The sequence below is a fragment of the Humulus lupulus genome, chromosome 7 (assembly GCF_963169125.1).
Source record: "Humulus lupulus chromosome 7, drHumLupu1.1, whole genome shotgun sequence".
Classification (NCBI taxonomy): domain Eukaryota; kingdom Viridiplantae; phylum Streptophyta; class Magnoliopsida; order Rosales; family Cannabaceae; genus Humulus; species Humulus lupulus.
Genome location: NC_084799.1, coordinates 126790266 through 126808848, shown reverse-complemented (window position 1 = coordinate 126808848; position 18583 = coordinate 126790266). Strand labels below are relative to the sequence as shown.

Sequence of the window (18583 nt, the reverse complement as noted above, 5' to 3'; positions counted from 1 at the left end):
GCTGGTTGCCCTCGTTGCTCCCCTTTCTCTTGCCTCCACCAAACTGGTTATTCTGTGTAACGGTCTGGGCCGCTGTCACGACCTCCGTTCCCACTCCAGCGGGCTGTTCAGGGGCCTGGCTGGTTCCCGTGGCTAAGGCTTGCACCTCCTCCAGGTTGATCCACCCCTGGGCCCTATTTAGGAATTCATTTACGGTGCTGACTCCCTTCCTTTGTATCTCTTTCCAGAGTCCTCCCCCGACGAGGATTCCCGTTCTCAAAGCCATGAGCTTGGAGCTGTCATCTGCGTCTCTGGCCCGAGCAGCAACGTTCGCGAATCTACTCAGGTAAGCCTTCAGAGGCTCGTCGGGTTGTTGCCTTACGTTTTCCAGGGTATCGACCTTGACGCGGGCAGCCTGGGAAGCTCGGAATGCTCTCTTGAAGTCAGCAGAGAAAGTTTTCCATGAGCTGTTTGACTGCTTCTTACTTTGTTTTAACCATTGTCTGGCCAGCCCAGTCAAGGTGGAGGGAAATATTAAACACCTCAGCTCGGGGCCAATGTTGTGGGCCATCATCAAGGTATTGAACATACCCAGATGATCTGATGGATCCCCGTCTCGGTTGAATTTGGACAAGTGCGGCATACGGAAACCAGGTGGATACGCCGTTGCTGCTATGCTGGGGGTGAAGAGCTCAAGTTCGTCCCCTGAATCATATTCATCTTTTTCTTTTTCTGATAAGAGTTTCCTCATCAGCTCCTCCATCTGAGCCAGATGCTCAAGGGTTTTGTCCTAATCTCCTTGGTTGTTCCGGGGCTGTTCAACAGCTCCGGATCCATTGTACGCGTTTGGCGGGTTATTGTCCCTCCTATCTTGAGATAGGTTATATGGGACGTTCATGTTGTCGTGTACTTCGGACAGGTCTTCCCTTTGGCGAGCACGGCTGTCGTTTCCCACTTGGTCTCCCCTTAGAGAGTTTAGACGATCTCGGAGGTCGCCCCTCAGGGCAGTCTGAGGACTTTGCACCGAGCTCAAGCGTTGGCGTAGGTCTTCGCCGGAGAGGTCACTTCGACGGCTTCCGGTCCAATAGCTCCCATTTGAGAAGCTTGGAGCCCGCCTCTTGGGATGAGGATCCGGGACTTCTCTGGGCGCCCGACTACGATGGGAAGGTCTGGCGGAAGGTGGATTTCTCCTACTGCTCCCATGAGCCGGAATGTCTTGGAATGGCCGGGGAGGAGACGGGTATCTTATTGGTGAAGGAGGATGCCTGACCGGAGATGCGATCCTAGTCCCGTCAGGGCGGATCAGGTTAGGTCACGGCCGCTCCGCTCTTCCATCCTCTGAGTCCTGTGCTCGGCGGTCTGAGCAAGGTGCAGGACGGATGACCAAGGCGGGCTGTCGCTGTGAGCCCTCCCCGGATCTCCTTCGTGAGCTCCCTCGAGCCCTCTTGGGAGTTGAGGTCCGGGCCGATCAGCTATACTCCTGCTCGGCCCTAGGTAGTTCTTCAAAAGTGGTTTCCCAGTGGTGCGATGTGAGGGTAGAGTTTGATGTCGGGGGTCTGGCCGACCGACTGGGCCTGGACCGATTACCCCGGCGGGACTTATGAGTCTCGCCTTGCCTCTTTCCGACATTAGCATTGGTTGTAAGAGGGGGTAGTCGGGCCAAAACCTCTTGAATCTGCTGGTTAGCTTTCGCCAGCTGACTCCTGAATTGAGCATTTTCCATTTCCACCGCCATGTAGAAATCTGGGTTCGAATTGGGCGGCCGGGGAGCCGAACTTCCAGTGTTGTCTTGGCCTATTGGCTGCTTGCCCTGCCGCTGCTGAACCTCAAGGTTCTGATCATCGGAAATAGCGGCATGATGGGCCTCCTACCCATCACGTTGGTCCACCTCGTTACCATGTCTTGAGCGAGTGACTACCATGGTTGGGTATTTGCGATAGCACCAATCTAATAGCCTCTCAATGAAAGCACCAAACTGTTGACGCGGTTCTTCGGCAACAGATAATTAATAGAATAAAGAGTGGGATTAGTGCTAAATAATGAATCGTAATAGATGAATGATCTCAAAAAAAAATGATGACACAAATACTTTTTTAGGTGGTTCAAAGGTTAAAATCCTTCTAGTCCACCAGCCAATATTATTGCTATCTTTCTGATATTCTTTACAGAGTATTTCTTTTCAAAATAGAATCCAACCCCTTGCAACTCCCAGGGTCTCCATATTTATAGGGAGAGGGCACCTGGGGGTTGGCAAAGGGGGGTCATCCCATGACCTTCTTACCCATCATGTCACTTCTCTGACATTCATGATTAATTCCTAAAACCTGACAATGAAGTGTGGTCTAATCAATAGGTAAGGGGGATAATGGGCCGCACGGCCCAACCCAGTCGTGGGTGCTTGAACACAAACGTTTATGTTGCGTGTCGGAGAATTCAGGGATGGATCAGACACGTGATGTCTGATATATGCACGTTTACATTGCGTGGTTGACTTTATAAGGGGTCAGAGGTGCCAACTCAAGCTTGATGTACTTTTAGCCCGTGGTGTCCATACTTCTGACCCGACTCCTTAGTAATCTCATTAAGCCTTTGGTTACCTCGAGCTAGGGAGGTAGGACCTGGTAACAGCAGCTCCGGGTACATGACATCCACGTGGCCGATATAATTATGCAATTTCTTAGCTCGCTAATAGCCCGTGGATATTTAGGGCGTACAATGATGATCATCAATATGAATTTTGAATTTAAAATTTAAATTTTGAAATATGGTTGTGAATTTTTCCTTAAAAAGATAATACTATATTTTGTGGAATGATTGATTTTAATTAAATAAATAAATAAAAGAAAAATGCAATATCCCTAAAGGGAATACTGCTATACATGCATGACACATTCCAGGAACTGTGTCATGCGTGTAGAAGTGTACTGATAAAGTATCAGTATTGTATTTTTTATTTTATTTATTTAATTAATTAATAATTTGAAAATAGACTTTTTCAAATTTGGTAAGTTAGATATTTACCTAAACCAATTTCTATCATCATTATGAAAGGATTAATATATTACTATTATTATAATGAATAATAAGGTAATATATAATCTCTATATATATTATGAAATAACAAGAAGAAAACAAGAGAGTCAGAAATTCATAAAAAGTTTCAGAATTTGTCAGACAAGAAATTGTCATCATCTTCTTATTTTATTCTAACTTTTCTCAAGTCGTAATCCAAGTTCTCATGTGTTGAGATCTACTTGTCATTTCTAAATTACAAACTCATGTTCTCTTTGTGCCCACACACATCTTGAGGTGTAGAGAACACTCCAGAAGATCGTGGTTTGAGTACTCAAAGCATTGGATAGAAAGATCAATATATATTTTTATATATATATATATATATGAAAAGACTCAATGACACTTGATAGGCTTCAAGAGGTAAATATTTATATTCTTCAATATTTGTATACATGTGCATATGATATATATATATATAAGCATGTGTATATTTATATATATGTTGTATGATTAATAGTATTGTATATTAATGTTTCTGTCTAGATATTTTCTTGAACATATAAATTGTTTATATGAGAGGTGAATTTTTTTTTCTATTTATAAACTGGGCCCACCACACCATTTTTGTTGTGCACTCTAATTTTTTTTCCAACAATAATTACAATTATAATCCACTAGTGACTATACTTGTAACTATTTACACATGTTTAAGGTTTTATAGATGTTTGTATTAAATAAATAATCATGTAATAAAACATGTGAGCAATGCATTGACAAATAAAAACATTTCTATTCTTTACTAATAATAAAATATATTACACAAGAATTATGGTTTTACAAGGGCACAAAACCCAATAGTAGACTAGAACCAAGCTCTTCCTCCTTGGAGATAATAAGGAAGGCTTAGCGAAGTGCATCATTCTTAGGATGTTTGGCATAATGAACACAATTTCTAAGGGCCTCAGTTGCCTTTGGGAAACCAAGGACTTGGAAATTGACATTCGAGTGGTGTAGATTACGTAGCCATCAACTTATCCATGAATTGCATGCGAGCTAGTGGTGGTATGAGTGTTGAGCAGCAGACTTGTGAGTCAAGCTAAAAACTCATAGGATCAAGGCCAAAACCAACACGATGCTCATTGCAAACAACGCTTGAGTACTCCTACATAAACCAACGTTGAACCATGACTTATTTAAACTAGAAACAATACGTCGCCAATTCAATAAGTCATCCGCGACCAAGGTCTAGAGTCTAACTCAGATGACTAAAACAGTGAACCCTTCGCCAAGTACCTGATAGATGCACCCTTTCCATTTGGATTATGAATTCCCCCGATCATCTCGTATGATGGCAGTGCAGACACCACCGACCATCTCTCAAACTTCAATACTCAAATGGACATACACAACATCTCTAAGGATTGGTGTGAATTTGAATTTGTATTATTGACTAGTCGTTTTTTCATTTGATTTTGTGCTGGTATGTGTTTGTAAATGGGTTCCTAATTGGTAGTTTTTTTTTCTCATTTGATGTTGTATTTGTTAGTTTGAAGATTAGTTTCCAATTGTATACAGGTTGTGCAATATGTTATTTGTTTTGTTACTAAATAGTAGTTTTTTCAAAAAAAAAGAAATTGTTGGTGTATGCTTTTCATTCAGGTTACTAATTAGTTATTTGACATTGTGTTGGTGTGTATTTGTATTTGGGATACTAATTAGTTTTTTTTCTTAGTTGGATATTTTGTGTGTTTCTATTATTATTTTGTGATCATTTCTTCTACTTGGTATTGGATATGATTTTATAGTTTTTTTTAATGTAGATTTAGAGTCATTGGATGATCTGATTTTTCAATTTCTTCTCCATTGGTTTCAAGGGTGTTAAAATTATTTTTTTCAAGCCAATTTTATTGTTTAGTTTGGTCGAACTAATGTAGAAGCATTTTCTCAAATTTTAAATTCAATTTAATTAATTAATATGATTGTCATTTTAATTAATGATATATTTTAGAAAGTTTGTTATAATGAATGAGTGATTTGTGGGTAAATGATATCTTCTTTTAATGTGTGAATTATGTTATATTTGATAATAATTTAGTTAAATTATGTTTCATACCACATTTGGAAATATGTTGCTAGTAGCTAATATATTAATGTAAAGAACCTATGAAGAAATATTAGTTAGTTTTACAAAAATATAAACATTTAATTTTTTCTTATTTTTCCTGATTTTTTGACGCAGAAGTTGATGTTTAAAGAATTCTCTTTCTCGTAAATTTGCAAACAAAAAATATAATTATATCATATTTCAAATGGTAATTCTCTTTTCTTTGATTTATTTTGAGAGTAATTTTATTCATTTTCTTTTCATTTTTCCATTTTTCCATTTTTATTAGTTTTCTTGCATTTTTTTTTTTCTTTTTTCCCTTTCTTTTTTCTTTTCTATTTCGTTTCCTCTTTTTTTTTTTTTTCATTTTTTCGTGCCTTTCTCCCTTTCCTTTTTTCTGTTTTTTTTTTCATTTATTTTTTTTCTTCATTTTATCTCCAATTGGCTTCTTTTTTCTTTCATTTTTTTCTACTTATTTTTTTCATGTATATTTTAATATGACATAATTATTTTATTATTTATGTTTTATTGTACTTTTTTTATAATTTTTTCTACTATATGTAATTTTTTCCAACTAATTTCTTATGCTTATTTTTGGATAGTGTGGTTTTTTTTATGTTAGGTTAAGTCACTGGTACCTTTCACACTTTTATAAATATATATTTTCAAATTTAGATGTTTCCATCAGTGTAATTTATTACTATCTTAAGGGCAACTAGCTACGTATATTATAAGTAACTGATTACCATCATGATAACTTGTTAATATCTTAAGGATAACGAGTTACTTATATTATAAGTAACTAGTTACAATCTTAGGGGTAAACAATTTCATATATTATAAGTAACCAGTTAAGTTATTATCAAGATAACTTGATACTATCTTAGGAGTAACCAATTGCCTATATTATGGTAATCGATTACACTTACTTATATTTAGCCTTATATATCCCACCTAGATTGCTAGATAACATCACACTGACTCATGACTCATGTATGTTGTTAGCTAAGAACTCATCAACATATCTCTTAACCTGATGGATATTGTACATATGTTAATAAAACACAAAATATAGCTCCTTAGTAGAACATTCAAAAGAGTTCATTACACAATGTTGAAATCAATTTACCATTGATACGCTATAATCTTTTAATCAATCTATGTGTATTTTTTATTTTATATTTAACCATTTTATTCTTGCAAAAAAATTCAACTCCATTGGTTGAGGATCTAAGCAAGGATCTAAGCAAGGCCTTTGAGTTGGAATCTTGTAAAGCCCATACAACTTCATCTTCACATTATTATCAAGAGCTAAAACTAAATATACATTACTAGAATATCCAGCTAACCCATTGATGCGCCGAACAGTGCCTCCAACTCAGTTGTTTCTACTCCCACCAACCTTGAAGATGAATGGATAAAAGAAAGAAGAAAATGAGAGGAGAAAAGAAAAGATAAAAAAAAAATACCTAACCTAAACTTGAAAAGAAAAAAAAAAAGGCACACTACAAAAAAAATGAAGAAAAAAATAATTCTAAAAAAATTACATAAACTAAAAAAATTGAAAAAAATAATGCCTACGGTAAAAAAAAAAAAAAAAAGAAAGAAAAGTAAAAGAAATGATTCTAAAAAAATGGAAAAAAGAATATGTACGAGGAAAAACAATTGTAATTACAATAAGGCCAAAAAAAATAAAAAAAATAAAACAACTATATAATATAAAAATTATAATACGTACAGTAGAAAAAAGTGATTTTTTAAAAAATTATATACACTAAAAAAATTAGAAAAAAGAATGCCTACGGTAAAAAAAGATGAAAAAACTGCATAAACTAAAAAAATTGGAAAAATAATACATACAATAAAATAAATTATAAACAGAGTAAGGCCAAAATAAATTTACAAAAAAAAATTAAACAATTATGGGCCCGTTCGGTAACCTTTAAAAAAATAGCTTTTTATTTTTTTAATTAAAAATATCAAAATATATTCAGAAAACACGTTCGGTAATACAATTTTGTTTTTAATTGAAAATAAAAATTAATTAAATTTTGAAAACATAATTTTGAAGCTTTTAAAAAAAACTAAAACGTATTTTCATTTGGTTTTCTTCTTCCTCACCTTCCTCAAGCAACGCAACAGACCTAGTAATGGCGATTTCTTCCTCTAGCTTCCACTCTTCACTCTGATTTTTTTAGGTAAGATTATCAACTTATTCTCTTATCTCTGTGATCTATTTCTCACTCTCTTTCGCTCCCCTCTCTCATGTCTCTAAGATCTATTTCTCACTCTCTTTCATTCTAAATTTTAGATATGTGCAAGAATAGGTTCTTAGAGGAAGATTTTCTATTATTAAAGTATGATTTTCTGTCATTTTCAATTTTAGGCCTGTGCCATTGAAATTGTTTTTGTATTTCTCATATTTCTGCTATTAATAATTATTTTTGTATGCTATTTCTCTCTATCTCTTGTCAATTTGTAATGTGTCATTTATTTAATGCTAGAGTTTTGCATAAAATCTGGGGTTTTTCTTCTTTTTGAGTTCCACGTATTTGTTTTTTTAGGGTTCAATCTCTATATATTAGTTGGACTGTATGTGTGAAATTTTTAGAATTTGAAAATGAATGAGGGAAAATTGCTGAAATCTTATAGCTTATGCCATTATTAGTACTGCAAACACTCAGATACTATTTGTTTATAGATTTTGGTATAAATGAGAAGGGTAGAGTAGCTAATGATGTTGACACAGAACAAATTGTTATTGAAAATGCTACTAAACGTTGCTTGACTCAAATTACTTCTGTCGTACAGATTGTTATATATATATATATATATATGTTTGTATATAATGTATGCTATGGTTATGGAAATTTCTTTGTATGAATGCATGGCATATTTGAACAAGCTAAGATAAAGATTTGACATTTTTCTGTGTATATAAATAACATGTGGAGTAATGAGAGTTATAGGGAAAAAACAGAGTGCATTTCAAGTTTTGTTGCTTTAAGCCAAATTAGTTATGTTGTACAGATTGTTATATATATATATATATATGTTTGTATATAATGTATGCTATGGTTATGGAAATTTCTTTGTATGAATGCATGGCATATTTGAACAAGCTAAGACAAAGATTTGACATTTTTCTATGTATATAAATAACATGTGGAGTAATGGGAGTTATAGGGAAAAAACAGAGTGCATTTCAAGTTTGGTTGCTTTAAGCCTGTGTTTTGAGAGCCAAAGAAAACTCGACTCCCTCTCTACTTGTATATTATTTTTTATACCAAAGTTTTGATCTCATTTTTCACAACATGTAGTGTAGAATAAACTTCTCATTTGAAAAAAAAAACCCTTTTGTTGACCATATATTTCACAACAATGTTTATTATCCCAGTACACGACAACCAAGCAACTCTGAGTCACTCTTTTTTTTTTTACCATTGACCTCTATCAATGGGTTTCTCGTTGAGTTGGTATCATAAATATTACAAAATGATGGGCAGATATGCCTAGTTTATAACCATTGACCTCTATCAACTACTAATCTTATCAATAACTGATAGTGAACATTCTTTTCAAGATTTTTCTAGAACAAGTTGAGGGTTTGGTTAAGTTATATATTTGTTATTTGAATGTGTTTTTAAAATGAATCATATTTGTAGCTTCTCATTTGTTTGTTGAATTTGTGTAAATTGAGCATGTAGGAAGCCAATACTTTTCTAGGCCCCATGTATTGTGGTCTATATACTACTTTATGGTACAAATATTATATATTCACTTCATTGTTACTTTCATAGTTTAAATATGGATAAATTTGATTATTTGTTTTATCTTGCTAGATATTGTCCCTTCAATTTGGTGTATACATTTTTTTCTTTTCCAGCAACTATGTTATGATTGGATTTATCTATATATATTAGTTCAAAACTACCATGTCTTGAAAGTAAAACATTATTTGTGTACTGAAAACTATTAGCTACATATTTTATATGTGATATTAGAATGTTATGGGATTTAATTAACCAATTTATGTATTGATTTTGTGTTTTCTAATCAATATCTAGTATTAATTTGGTTTCAAATTTGATTGTTTCAGATTGATTGGCTTGGTGGATTGGTGACTTTGAGTGTTTCAGATAGTTTGGCTTGGTAACTTGGAGGTATATTATTATAAATTATGTTGATTAAATCCCCACTAATCTGAAGGATTAATTATGATCCATTGTTTGAGGCCTTTTGTTTGGTTAATTTTGTTGTATATTTGGTATATGATTCATACTTTTGACTTTGATGAATATCTAGTTTGGAAATTTGTGTGTTTCATTCCTTAGGCTTTGAGTTGTATGTATCGATGTTATGGAGTTGTGTTTTTTTATCAGAGGCTTTGAGTTGTTTTTTTTATTGTTGTTCTTGAAATGGTTGTTTCTTTAGGAATAGTTTTGTATTTGCATTTAGATGGCAGGTGTTGATAATGAAGTTCTTATTATTGAGAATAACGATGAGGCTTTTGTTTGGACTCAAAAGCACGAAGAAATTTTCAGTGAACTTATGGAAGAAGAAGTCTTAAAGAGAAATAATAATACCACAACCTTCACCCAGCAATCATGGAAATATATAAAGGAAGAGCTTTGTGGACGAGCAAAAAGAAATTATAGTGATATGCAACTAAGGAACAAATACAATCAATTAAAGCAAAAGCATAAGGATTTTAAGTCTTTACTGAAAGAGACTGGTATGGGATACAATGTAGTGACTGGAGAAGTTAGTGCGACAGATGAAGTTTGGGATAAACTTATTCGAGTAAATATTATTTAAAATTGATTTTATGCTTGTTTTATTTTGATAGGTATTGGTATATTTTATCAATATAATTTCATTTGATGTAGGTTAACAAGTCTACTAAAAGATTTAGAAAGAAAGGTTGTAAGTTTTATGAGAAATTATGCACTATGTTTGGTGATACTACTGCAACTGGTTCCAATGCTCATCCTTCAACTCGAAGTCCTTCTAATGATGGAGATAATAATGATGATGATGCAACGTCGATAAGTCCTACTAGGTATGAAGAAAGTGGTTTTGATGAGGATGGTAGCAAAAGAAGAGCTAAATCAACAGCCACTTCGAACTCTCGATCAGTAAAAAGAGCAAAGTTCTCATCAGCTTTGGCAGATGCACTGGCAACATATAATGAAACTACAAAGCGAAAGACAGAATTGATAGAAAGATCAATGGCAACATATACATCACATTACTTATTGGATGAGAGTGTTGAAGCTCTTAATCAAATTGATGGAATTAGTGGAGAAGTATACGCAAAAGCTATTGAGAAGTTTGAGAACGAGGTGTCCAGATCATTGTTTCTAAAGATGCCAGAGCATAGAAGAATAGATTGGTTGCTGAATTTGAAGTGAAAAATTGTAGACTTTGTTTAGCTATGAACAAGATGACTTTATTTAGCTATTAACTTTAGTTTTGTTTAGCTATTGACTGGATGAGTTTGTTAAGCTATTGACTAGATGACTTTATTAGCTATTGACTGTATGACTTTGTTTAACTATTGACTGGATGACTTTGTTTAGCTATTGACTTGATGACTTGTTAGCTATTGACTGTATGATTTTGTTTAACTATTGACTGGATGACTTTGTTTAGCTATTGACTGGATGACTTGTTTTGCCTATTTTGTTTTATGGTTTGACTTTGAGTGTTTATATATTTTTATATATTGAATGTAAAATTTAAAAGTTTTTTCGACTATCAGGAAAAAATGTCTTTAAGCGTTACTCGGTTCAACAAGGATAATTTATTGGACGATTCAGATGATGAGTTTGGAGAGATTTTGCTATATTTTGCTTGCGAGGAATATAATCAATTATATCTATCTAAGCAACCTTGTAGAAATTCAGCTCTTTCAGGCCATGAATACTTTATGGAAGTGTTGCACGGCCATTGGAGTAGGTGTTATGATTTGTTCAGAATGAACAAAGATGTCTTCAAACTATTTTGTGGTGTTCTAAAAGAATTTTTTTTATTGAAGAACTCACGATATCTGTCTGTTGAAGAACAAGTGGCTATGTTCTTATTTGTGATTGGCCATAATGAACGACATCGTGTGGTTGCTGAACGATTTCAGCACTCCATCTCAACCACATCTCATTATTTTAAGAAGGTTTTGAAGGCAATATGTCGTCTATCCAAAGAACTAATTACTCCACCTTCATTTGATGTAACTCCTCCACAAATTCGATTCGATCCAAGATACTATCCATTTTTTAAGGTACAAAAATTTGAATTATTATTTTTTCCTTTCTTTCAATATTCAATAAAAAAAATCTAATAATTTATTTTGTATTTTAGAATTGTGTTGGAGCTATAGATGGGACTCATATTTCTGCGCATGTTCCAATTGATGAACAAATACCATATTGAGGTCGAAAAGTGGATACAACTCAGAACGTTATGTGTGTATGTTCATTTGACATGAAGTTCACATACGTTGTCCCTGGATGGGAAGGATCAGCTAATGATGCACGGTTTCTTCTAGAATGTGCCACAAACCCAGATTATGGATTTCCAATGCCGCCCCAAGGTAAGTATTTATCAAACTTATTATGTTGATTGACATTATTTTATATAAATATCTATAAGTAAAAACTAACATGAGTTATCGTTGGATTAGGAAAATATTATCTTGTTGATTCTGGCTATACAAACCTGCCTGGTTTTCTTTCGCCATACCAAGGGGAAAGGTATCATTTGGGTTAGTACACAGATCTTAATCCCATAGGAAAAAAAGAGCTTTTCAATTATCGACACTCTTCCTTGAGAAATGTCATTGAGCTGTGTTTCGGCGTGTTGAAGGCCCGTTTTCCAATCCTAAAGCAAATGCCTTCATATGATCTAAGAATACAAAAGTACATTTTCATTGCTTGCTGTGGGATTCATAATTTTATAAGGACAAATGCAGAAGTAGATGTATATTTTGATGGAGGTGAAGGAAATTCTGAAGTATAGGCCACTACTTTACAAAGCACGGATGGAACTTTGACTGATAGTGTAGAGTTCAGTATTTCTAGAACTCATATACGTGAAATGACTCATGTACATGATGAAATTGCTGACCATATATGGAGAGCTAGTCGACGATAGTGAGATTGAGTAATGACATTAGTTGATTGTTATGACTCATTTAATATTTTACTTTAAGTTTGGACAATTATCAGTTCATACATTTTTATTTTACTATGTAAACTTTCTTGATTTTGTGTTATCTCGTGGATAGATATTAAGTTTTGAAATTTCAGATTACTTGGATATTATTAATATGATCTTTTTGTACTATAATTTTCTTATTTTTTATTTTAAAATAATAAATAGTGGTCACAAAAAATATTTTTATTTTTTAGTTTAGAAAATGAAAATAAAAAAAAAACATTTACCAAACATGTTTTTTATTTTTTTAAACAAAAAATAAAAATAAAAATTACCAAACACTTTTTTATTTTTATTTTAAAAAAACACAAAACAAAAATGGTTATCAAACACATTTTTATTTTATAAAAATAAAAAAACATAAAACAAAAATATATTTTTATTTTTGAGTTTAAAAAATTTTAAAACAAAAATTTTAGCAAAGGCAACCTATATTATATCAAAATATAAAAAAACATAAGGTTTAGAGGAAAAGGCTAAGATTTGTGCTCCACCAACTCCACATCTTCAACCCTTATCTAAAATCAAATCAACATTTTCCTAGTACATTTTGTCAAACTTAGAGAGAAAACTTTCCGGCTCTGGAACCTTCAACAGGGCTTTGATTCCATCTCTTTGTTCTACTACTAATCTAGAGGATTTTTCCACCTCGATATGTTGTAGTGTGGTGGTTCTGACATTAATTGCTCTGTAAATCACTTATCGCTTTAGATTTTATGTTTCAGTTGCACTAATTGCTCATGATTTCTCTGTTGGATATTGATTTTCTTCTTTCCTCTTTCTTTCCATCTCTCTCCTATTTTCTTCTATGTCCGTATCTGGTATTCAATCTATTGCGACGGCTTATGACGTAAATTACTCTTCTCAAGATTTTAAGATGATTATATCTAAAGTTAGGGTTGTATCTTGAAAAGGTGGCGATGGTGAGTTATCATTGCGATTCTCGACTCTTCTTTGTTGGCTCTGCTATGTGGATCCTCCTCCCTATATATTATTTCTTTATGGCTTTCTTTGTTATCTGTTTCCACTTGCTCTGTATCTAGTTTGCAAATAGAAACCCTAGAAATCCCAATGGCCTCTCCCATTGAAGAAGTTATGCAATCCCTTTCTCAACCCCTCTCTCTAACCTCGGAAGAGAATACTGTTCATACCTTAGTTGAATACTCTAGTGGACCTAATTCCCATGATGCATCTTATTACCTAGCCTTTACAATATTCACGATCAAACCAATCAAAAAAGAGGCTATGAAGAAAACCCTAATATATATATGTGGCCAACTCGTCTACCAATTACAATCATAGACCATTCCCCTGGTCTTTTTATGGCTCAATTTTTATGTGAAGGTGATTGTAAAATGGTGTTAGATGGTCAGCCGTGCCACTTTAATCATAGTCTTATTTTGTTTGGTGTCCCTGATGGTATGCCTAACCTTGAACCCATTATTTTGCATTTTGTACCCTTATGGATACAATGTACTCTATACCTTTTTGAAAACAATCACTTGAGTTAGCCAAACTAGTAGGTGTTGTTGTTGGTGACCTCATTGATGTGGATTTTAACTCTTATTATGAATACTCTAGTCCCTTCTTCAGAATTAGAGTTCTCTTAGATGTCAATAAACCTTTTAGGCGGGGCATCTCAATATCTTCCTCTTGTGTTCAAGAACCAAAATGGCTAGAATTTAAGTATGAACTTCTTCCGGACTTTTGTTACTATTGTGGAAAACTTGATCGCGTTTATGCCTCATGTGTTAAGTATTTGGAATTTTTTTGATGAGTTTTTAGTTAGTTCGACCTTGATTTATAAACCAACCCTTAGAGCCACTGCCAAGTCCTTAATCAAGCAGGTTCGTTTCAATATTCAATCTCCTATATCTATCAAAGATGTGTCTAAACAATCTAGCTCTTCTTCAGGAAATAGTAACTCTCCTAGTAGTCAAGATGTTGTCCTCCAATATATGGTCGCCCATCCATCTGAACAACCCATGTCGCCAAAACCTTTGCAGCCTTTCATCAACAAATCCATTGAGACTTACTCCACCCCAATCATGGTACCATTTCCCACTAATCCAAACATTTTCCAAGGAAATCTACCCATTTCTCGTTCTAGTTCAGCTATGAATGCTTAAATGTATTTTCCACCTACCCCAAGTGCCCCTCTTAGCAGTCAAATGAACTCTCCCACTCACAATAATCATGGATCTCAATCCCCAGTAGATATTGCTGGTAAAGGATTTGCTTGACCTTAGGGTGTAAAACGACCCATGTTTACCAAAAAAACTGTTCTATTTGGTGCCTCGACTAGGTCCATGTTCAAGCATGCTAGAGCCAAAGGTTGTAATGAGGTCAATGTCTCTTCTTTTTTAGCTGAACAGGTGAGTGATGTTGAGCACACCTGCCTAGAAAAATAATTCTTTTGAGCTGGAATGCTCGAGGCTTGGGGAATCCTCGAGCATCCAGGCAGCTTTCCCTACTTGTAAAGCAACACACGCCTTCTATTTTGTTTGTTTCCGAAACTAAACCAGTTAAAGGCTCTGTAAATAGACTTAATGTTTGCTTTGTTTTGATAATGGTTTTGAAGTTCCTAGAAGGTACTTAGAGGGAGGTTTACTTTTATTTTTGAACAATGATGTGCATATTAATATTTTGTCTTACTCTCGAAGCCATATAGAGTCAACAAAGAGGGTAATTTCTGTATATTATTTCTCATCAAAAACCATGTATTTAACATGTACAAGGATCCCTTAAAAGGGAAATAAAATCAAATAATAATGACAGAATAAAACTCTTAACTATACCCTAAAAATATGGAACAATAAATTACAATAGCTGTCTTACAGCCATACAAGAATAATACTAAAAATAGAATGATTTTCTTACACTCCCCCTCAAGCTGGACTAAAAATATTCTCCATAGCCAGCTTGCCAGTTAGAAAATCAAGTTGTTTTTTACATAATCCTTTTGTAAAGATATCTGCCACTTGTTGTTCAGTAGGGACATAAGGCATACAAACTTGACCACTCTCAATTTTCTCCTTAATAAAGTGCTTGTCTACTTCAACGTGCTTTGTGCGATCATGAAGTACTAGATTATGGGCAATTGCAATTGCTGCCTTGTTGTCACAGTACAACTTCATGGGAGTTTACTGTGATGACCTCAGTTCTTCAAGCAATCTTTTTATCCAAATCATTTCACAGATACCATGAGCAACAGCCCTGAATTCAGCTTCAGCACTACTTCTAGCTACCACAGTTTGTTTCTTGCTTCGCCAAGTAACTAGATTCCCACCAACAAAGGAGCAATAACCTGATGTAGATCTTCTATCTACTATACTTCCAGCCCAATTTGCATTGGTATAAGCTTCAATTTCTAGATGTCCTCGTGGTTTGAACAAGAGACCTTTCCCAGGCGTTCCCTTAAGGTACCTTAGAATTCTGTAAACAACATCAAAATGCTTTGAACCAGGTGAATGCATAAACTGACTTACTATGCTCACAGAGAAAGCTATGTCTAGTCATGTATGGGACAAATAAATTAGTCTCCCTACTAATCTTTGATACAACTCCCGGTCCTTCACATTCTTCAAATCTACAGGTTGAAGTTTAACATTAGGTTCACTAGGTGTTTCAGCAGGCTTGCAGCCCATCATACCTGTCTCATTGAGAAGATCCAGTACATACTTATGCTGGCTAACAAAAATACCTTCTCTGGACCTTGCAAACTCCATTCCAAGAAAGTATTTCAAATTACCCAAGTCCTTGATTTCAAACTCTTCACCGAGTCTTCTTTTCAACTTTTCGAGTTCACTAGAATCATCCCCAGTGAGCACAATATCATCCACATATACAATTAGAACAGCCACTTTACCTTCTTCTAAATGTTTGTAGAACATTGTGTGATCTGGTTGACTCTGAGTATACCCATAACAATTTAACACCTTTCCAAAACGTTCAAACCAGGCTCTAGGAGATTTCTTGAGTCCATATAAAGTCTTTCTCAGCTTGCACACTTTTCCTACTCCATAGTGATCTTCGAATCCAGGTGGAAGACGCATAAACACTTCTTCTTCTAGATCTCCATTAAGAAAGGCATTTTTAACATCTAACTGGTGTAAAGGCCAATTAGAGTTGACTGCTAGAGATAATAACACACGAATATAATTAATTTTAGCAACTGGAGCAAACGTTTCTTGATAATCTATTCCATGTGTTTGAGTAAATCCCTTAGCCATAAGCCTAGCTTTGTATCTCTCAACACTTCCATCAGCTTTGTATTTTATTGTAAACACCCACTTACATCCTAAAATTTTCTTCTCTCCTGGCAACACTACAATTTCCCAAGTACCATTCTTTTTTAGAGCATTCATTTCCTCAAACACTGCTAGCCTCCAATTCGGGTCATCTAGTGCTTCCTGAATATTTCTAGGCACAACCAGTTCAGAAATTTTAATAGTAAATGCTTTATAGGGTTCTGATAGGTGATCATAGGATATGTATTTGGCAATAGGATGTTTGGTACAGGCACGGGTCCCTTTTCTAAGGGCAATAGGAAGATTATCTACTTCAAGATTTTCTGGGGTTAACTCTGGGGTAGGTTTAGGATCAGAATTTGAATTTAAAATAGATTGAGATGGCTGAATAATATGTGGATTTGAATCATAAATAGGAATAGAAGATGAAGAATTACCTGGAATACTTGAAGCAACATTGTCCAGGGCTGGCAATTGACTAGGCGCAGGGATGATAACATGATCTCTAATGCTTTCAGCGACATTCTTCCTTGAATAAACCATAGGTTCAAGGTTGTTACGATTTTTAATTAATCGTAGCATTTCTTTTTCTGACAAACCAATTTCAGATTCAACAATTATAGGATTAATATCCTTAATAGTAGTGTCAAAAGTCTTAGGTAAAGGTTGAACAGTTTCCTAAAAATTTGATTCCACTAAATTCTCCCCCTGAATTAATTTTTTTTAAAAATAAGGGATATTTTCCACAAACAACACATCCATAGTTATATAAACATGTTTAGTAATAGGATTAAAGCATTTATATCCCTTTTTATTAGGAGGATATCCCCAAAAAACACATTTTTCAGCTCTAGGATCTAACTTAGACCTAGACCTTTTAGGAATGTGGACATAAGCAGTACAACCAAAAAATTTCAAAGGTAAATCAGAATGAATCCTAGAATCTGGAAAGAATTTTTTGAAACTTTGCAATGGAGTAATATAATTCAAAATCTTGGTAGGCATCCTATTTATCAAATAAGACGCAGTAAGAATAGCATCACCCCATAAATATTTTGGAATCTCCATATAAAACATCATAGCACGAGCTGTTTCTAACAAATGTCTATTTTTTCGTTCAGCTACACCATTCTGTTCAGGTGTATCTGGACAAGTAGACTAATGCAAAATACCTTTTTCTTTTAAAAAATTTCCAAGAATTTTATTAAAGTATTCAGTTCCATTATCAGTTTGTAAGATGCTGATTTTTGTTTGAAACAGAGTTTCAACCATTTTGTAAAAATCTGAAAAAATCTGCTCCACTTCATTTTTTTCTTTCATCAAATAAAACCAACAAAGACGAGTATGGTCGTCTATAAAAGTTACAAACCATTTTTTTCCAGAATTAGTGGTGACTTTAGATGGTCCCCAAACATCACTATGAAAAAGATAAAAATGTTTGGAAGAATGATAAGCAGTTTTAATATAAGATTTACGTTGGCTTTTGGCCAATAAACAACTTTCACATTGAAAAGACAAAGGATTCAACTTTTTAAACAAAGTGGGAAACAAATGTTTTAAATAAGAAAAACTAGGATGACCTAGCCTATAATGCCAAATCATTATTTGATCATAAACAGAAGAAGAACTGGTGCTACTAAGCCCTTGAGCAATTTTTTTCTTAGAAATATTATCTTCAAAATAGTAGAGACCATTTATCATCCTAGCACTGCCAATCGTCTTCCCCAAACTCTGGTCCTGAAAAAGACAATAAGATTCATGGAAGATTACACAACAATTAGAATCCCTTAATAATTTACTCACAGATAGAAGATTGCAGATTAGATTAGGAACATGAAGAACATATTTAAGATCTATTCCTTTAGATAATCGTATAAGACCTTTTCCTACAATAGGTGAGAAATTACCATCTGCAATTCTAACTTTTTTATCACCTGAACAAGGTATATAGGAGTCAAAAAAATTAGAAGAATTTGTCATATGATCAGAAGCTCTGGAGTCAATTACCCAAGGAGCATAA

At 34.3% G+C, this 18583-nt stretch overlaps 2 protein-coding genes across 3 annotated transcripts; both read left to right on the top strand.

Annotated features, from left to right (window-relative positions):
• The first annotated feature begins 9556 nt into the window (after nt 1-9556).
• On the top strand, nt 9557-10512 carry LOC133792168 (L10-interacting MYB domain-containing protein-like). The gene is made up of 2 exons (XM_062230085.1): nt 9557-9901; nt 9988-10512. The coding sequence occupies exons 1-2, from the start codon at nt 9557-9559 to the stop codon at nt 10510-10512; spliced, it is 870 nt and encodes a 289-aa protein (XP_062086069.1).
• A 404-nt stretch (nt 10513-10916) lies between these two features.
• On the top strand, nt 10917-11862 carry LOC133789898 (protein ANTAGONIST OF LIKE HETEROCHROMATIN PROTEIN 1-like). Of its 2 annotated transcripts, XR_009873774.1 has the most exons (3): nt 10917-11378; nt 11459-11690; nt 11781-11862. XR_009873774.1 is itself a non-coding variant. In XM_062227571.1 (2 exons), the coding sequence occupies exons 1-2, from the start codon at nt 11031-11033 to the stop codon at nt 11528-11530; spliced, it is 420 nt and encodes a 139-aa protein (XP_062083555.1). In that variant the 5' UTR covers nt 10917-11030; the 3' UTR covers nt 11531-11769. The 2 variants fall into 2 exon arrangements, 1 of the variants encoding a protein (XP_062083555.1); XM_062227571.1 differs by lacking the exon at nt 11781-11862 and having other exon boundaries at nt 11459-11769.
• Nucleotides 11863-18583: the final 6721 nt, after the last annotated feature.

Coding starts and splice junctions, on each gene's coding strand:
- LOC133792168 (XM_062230085.1), top strand. CDS start 9,557: ATGGCAGGTGTTGATAATGAAGTTCTTATTATTGAGAATAACGATGAG. Junction 9,902..9,987: donor TTTGGGATAAACTTATTCGA/GTAAATATTATT, acceptor CATTTGATGTAG/GTTAACAAGTCTACTAAAAG.
- LOC133789898 (XM_062227571.1), top strand. CDS start 11,031: ATGGAAGTGTTGCACGGCCATTGGAGTAGGTGTTATGATTTGTTCAGA. Junction 11,379..11,458: donor GATACTATCCATTTTTTAAG/GTACAAAAATTT, acceptor TTTGTATTTTAG/AATTGTGTTGGAGCTATAGA.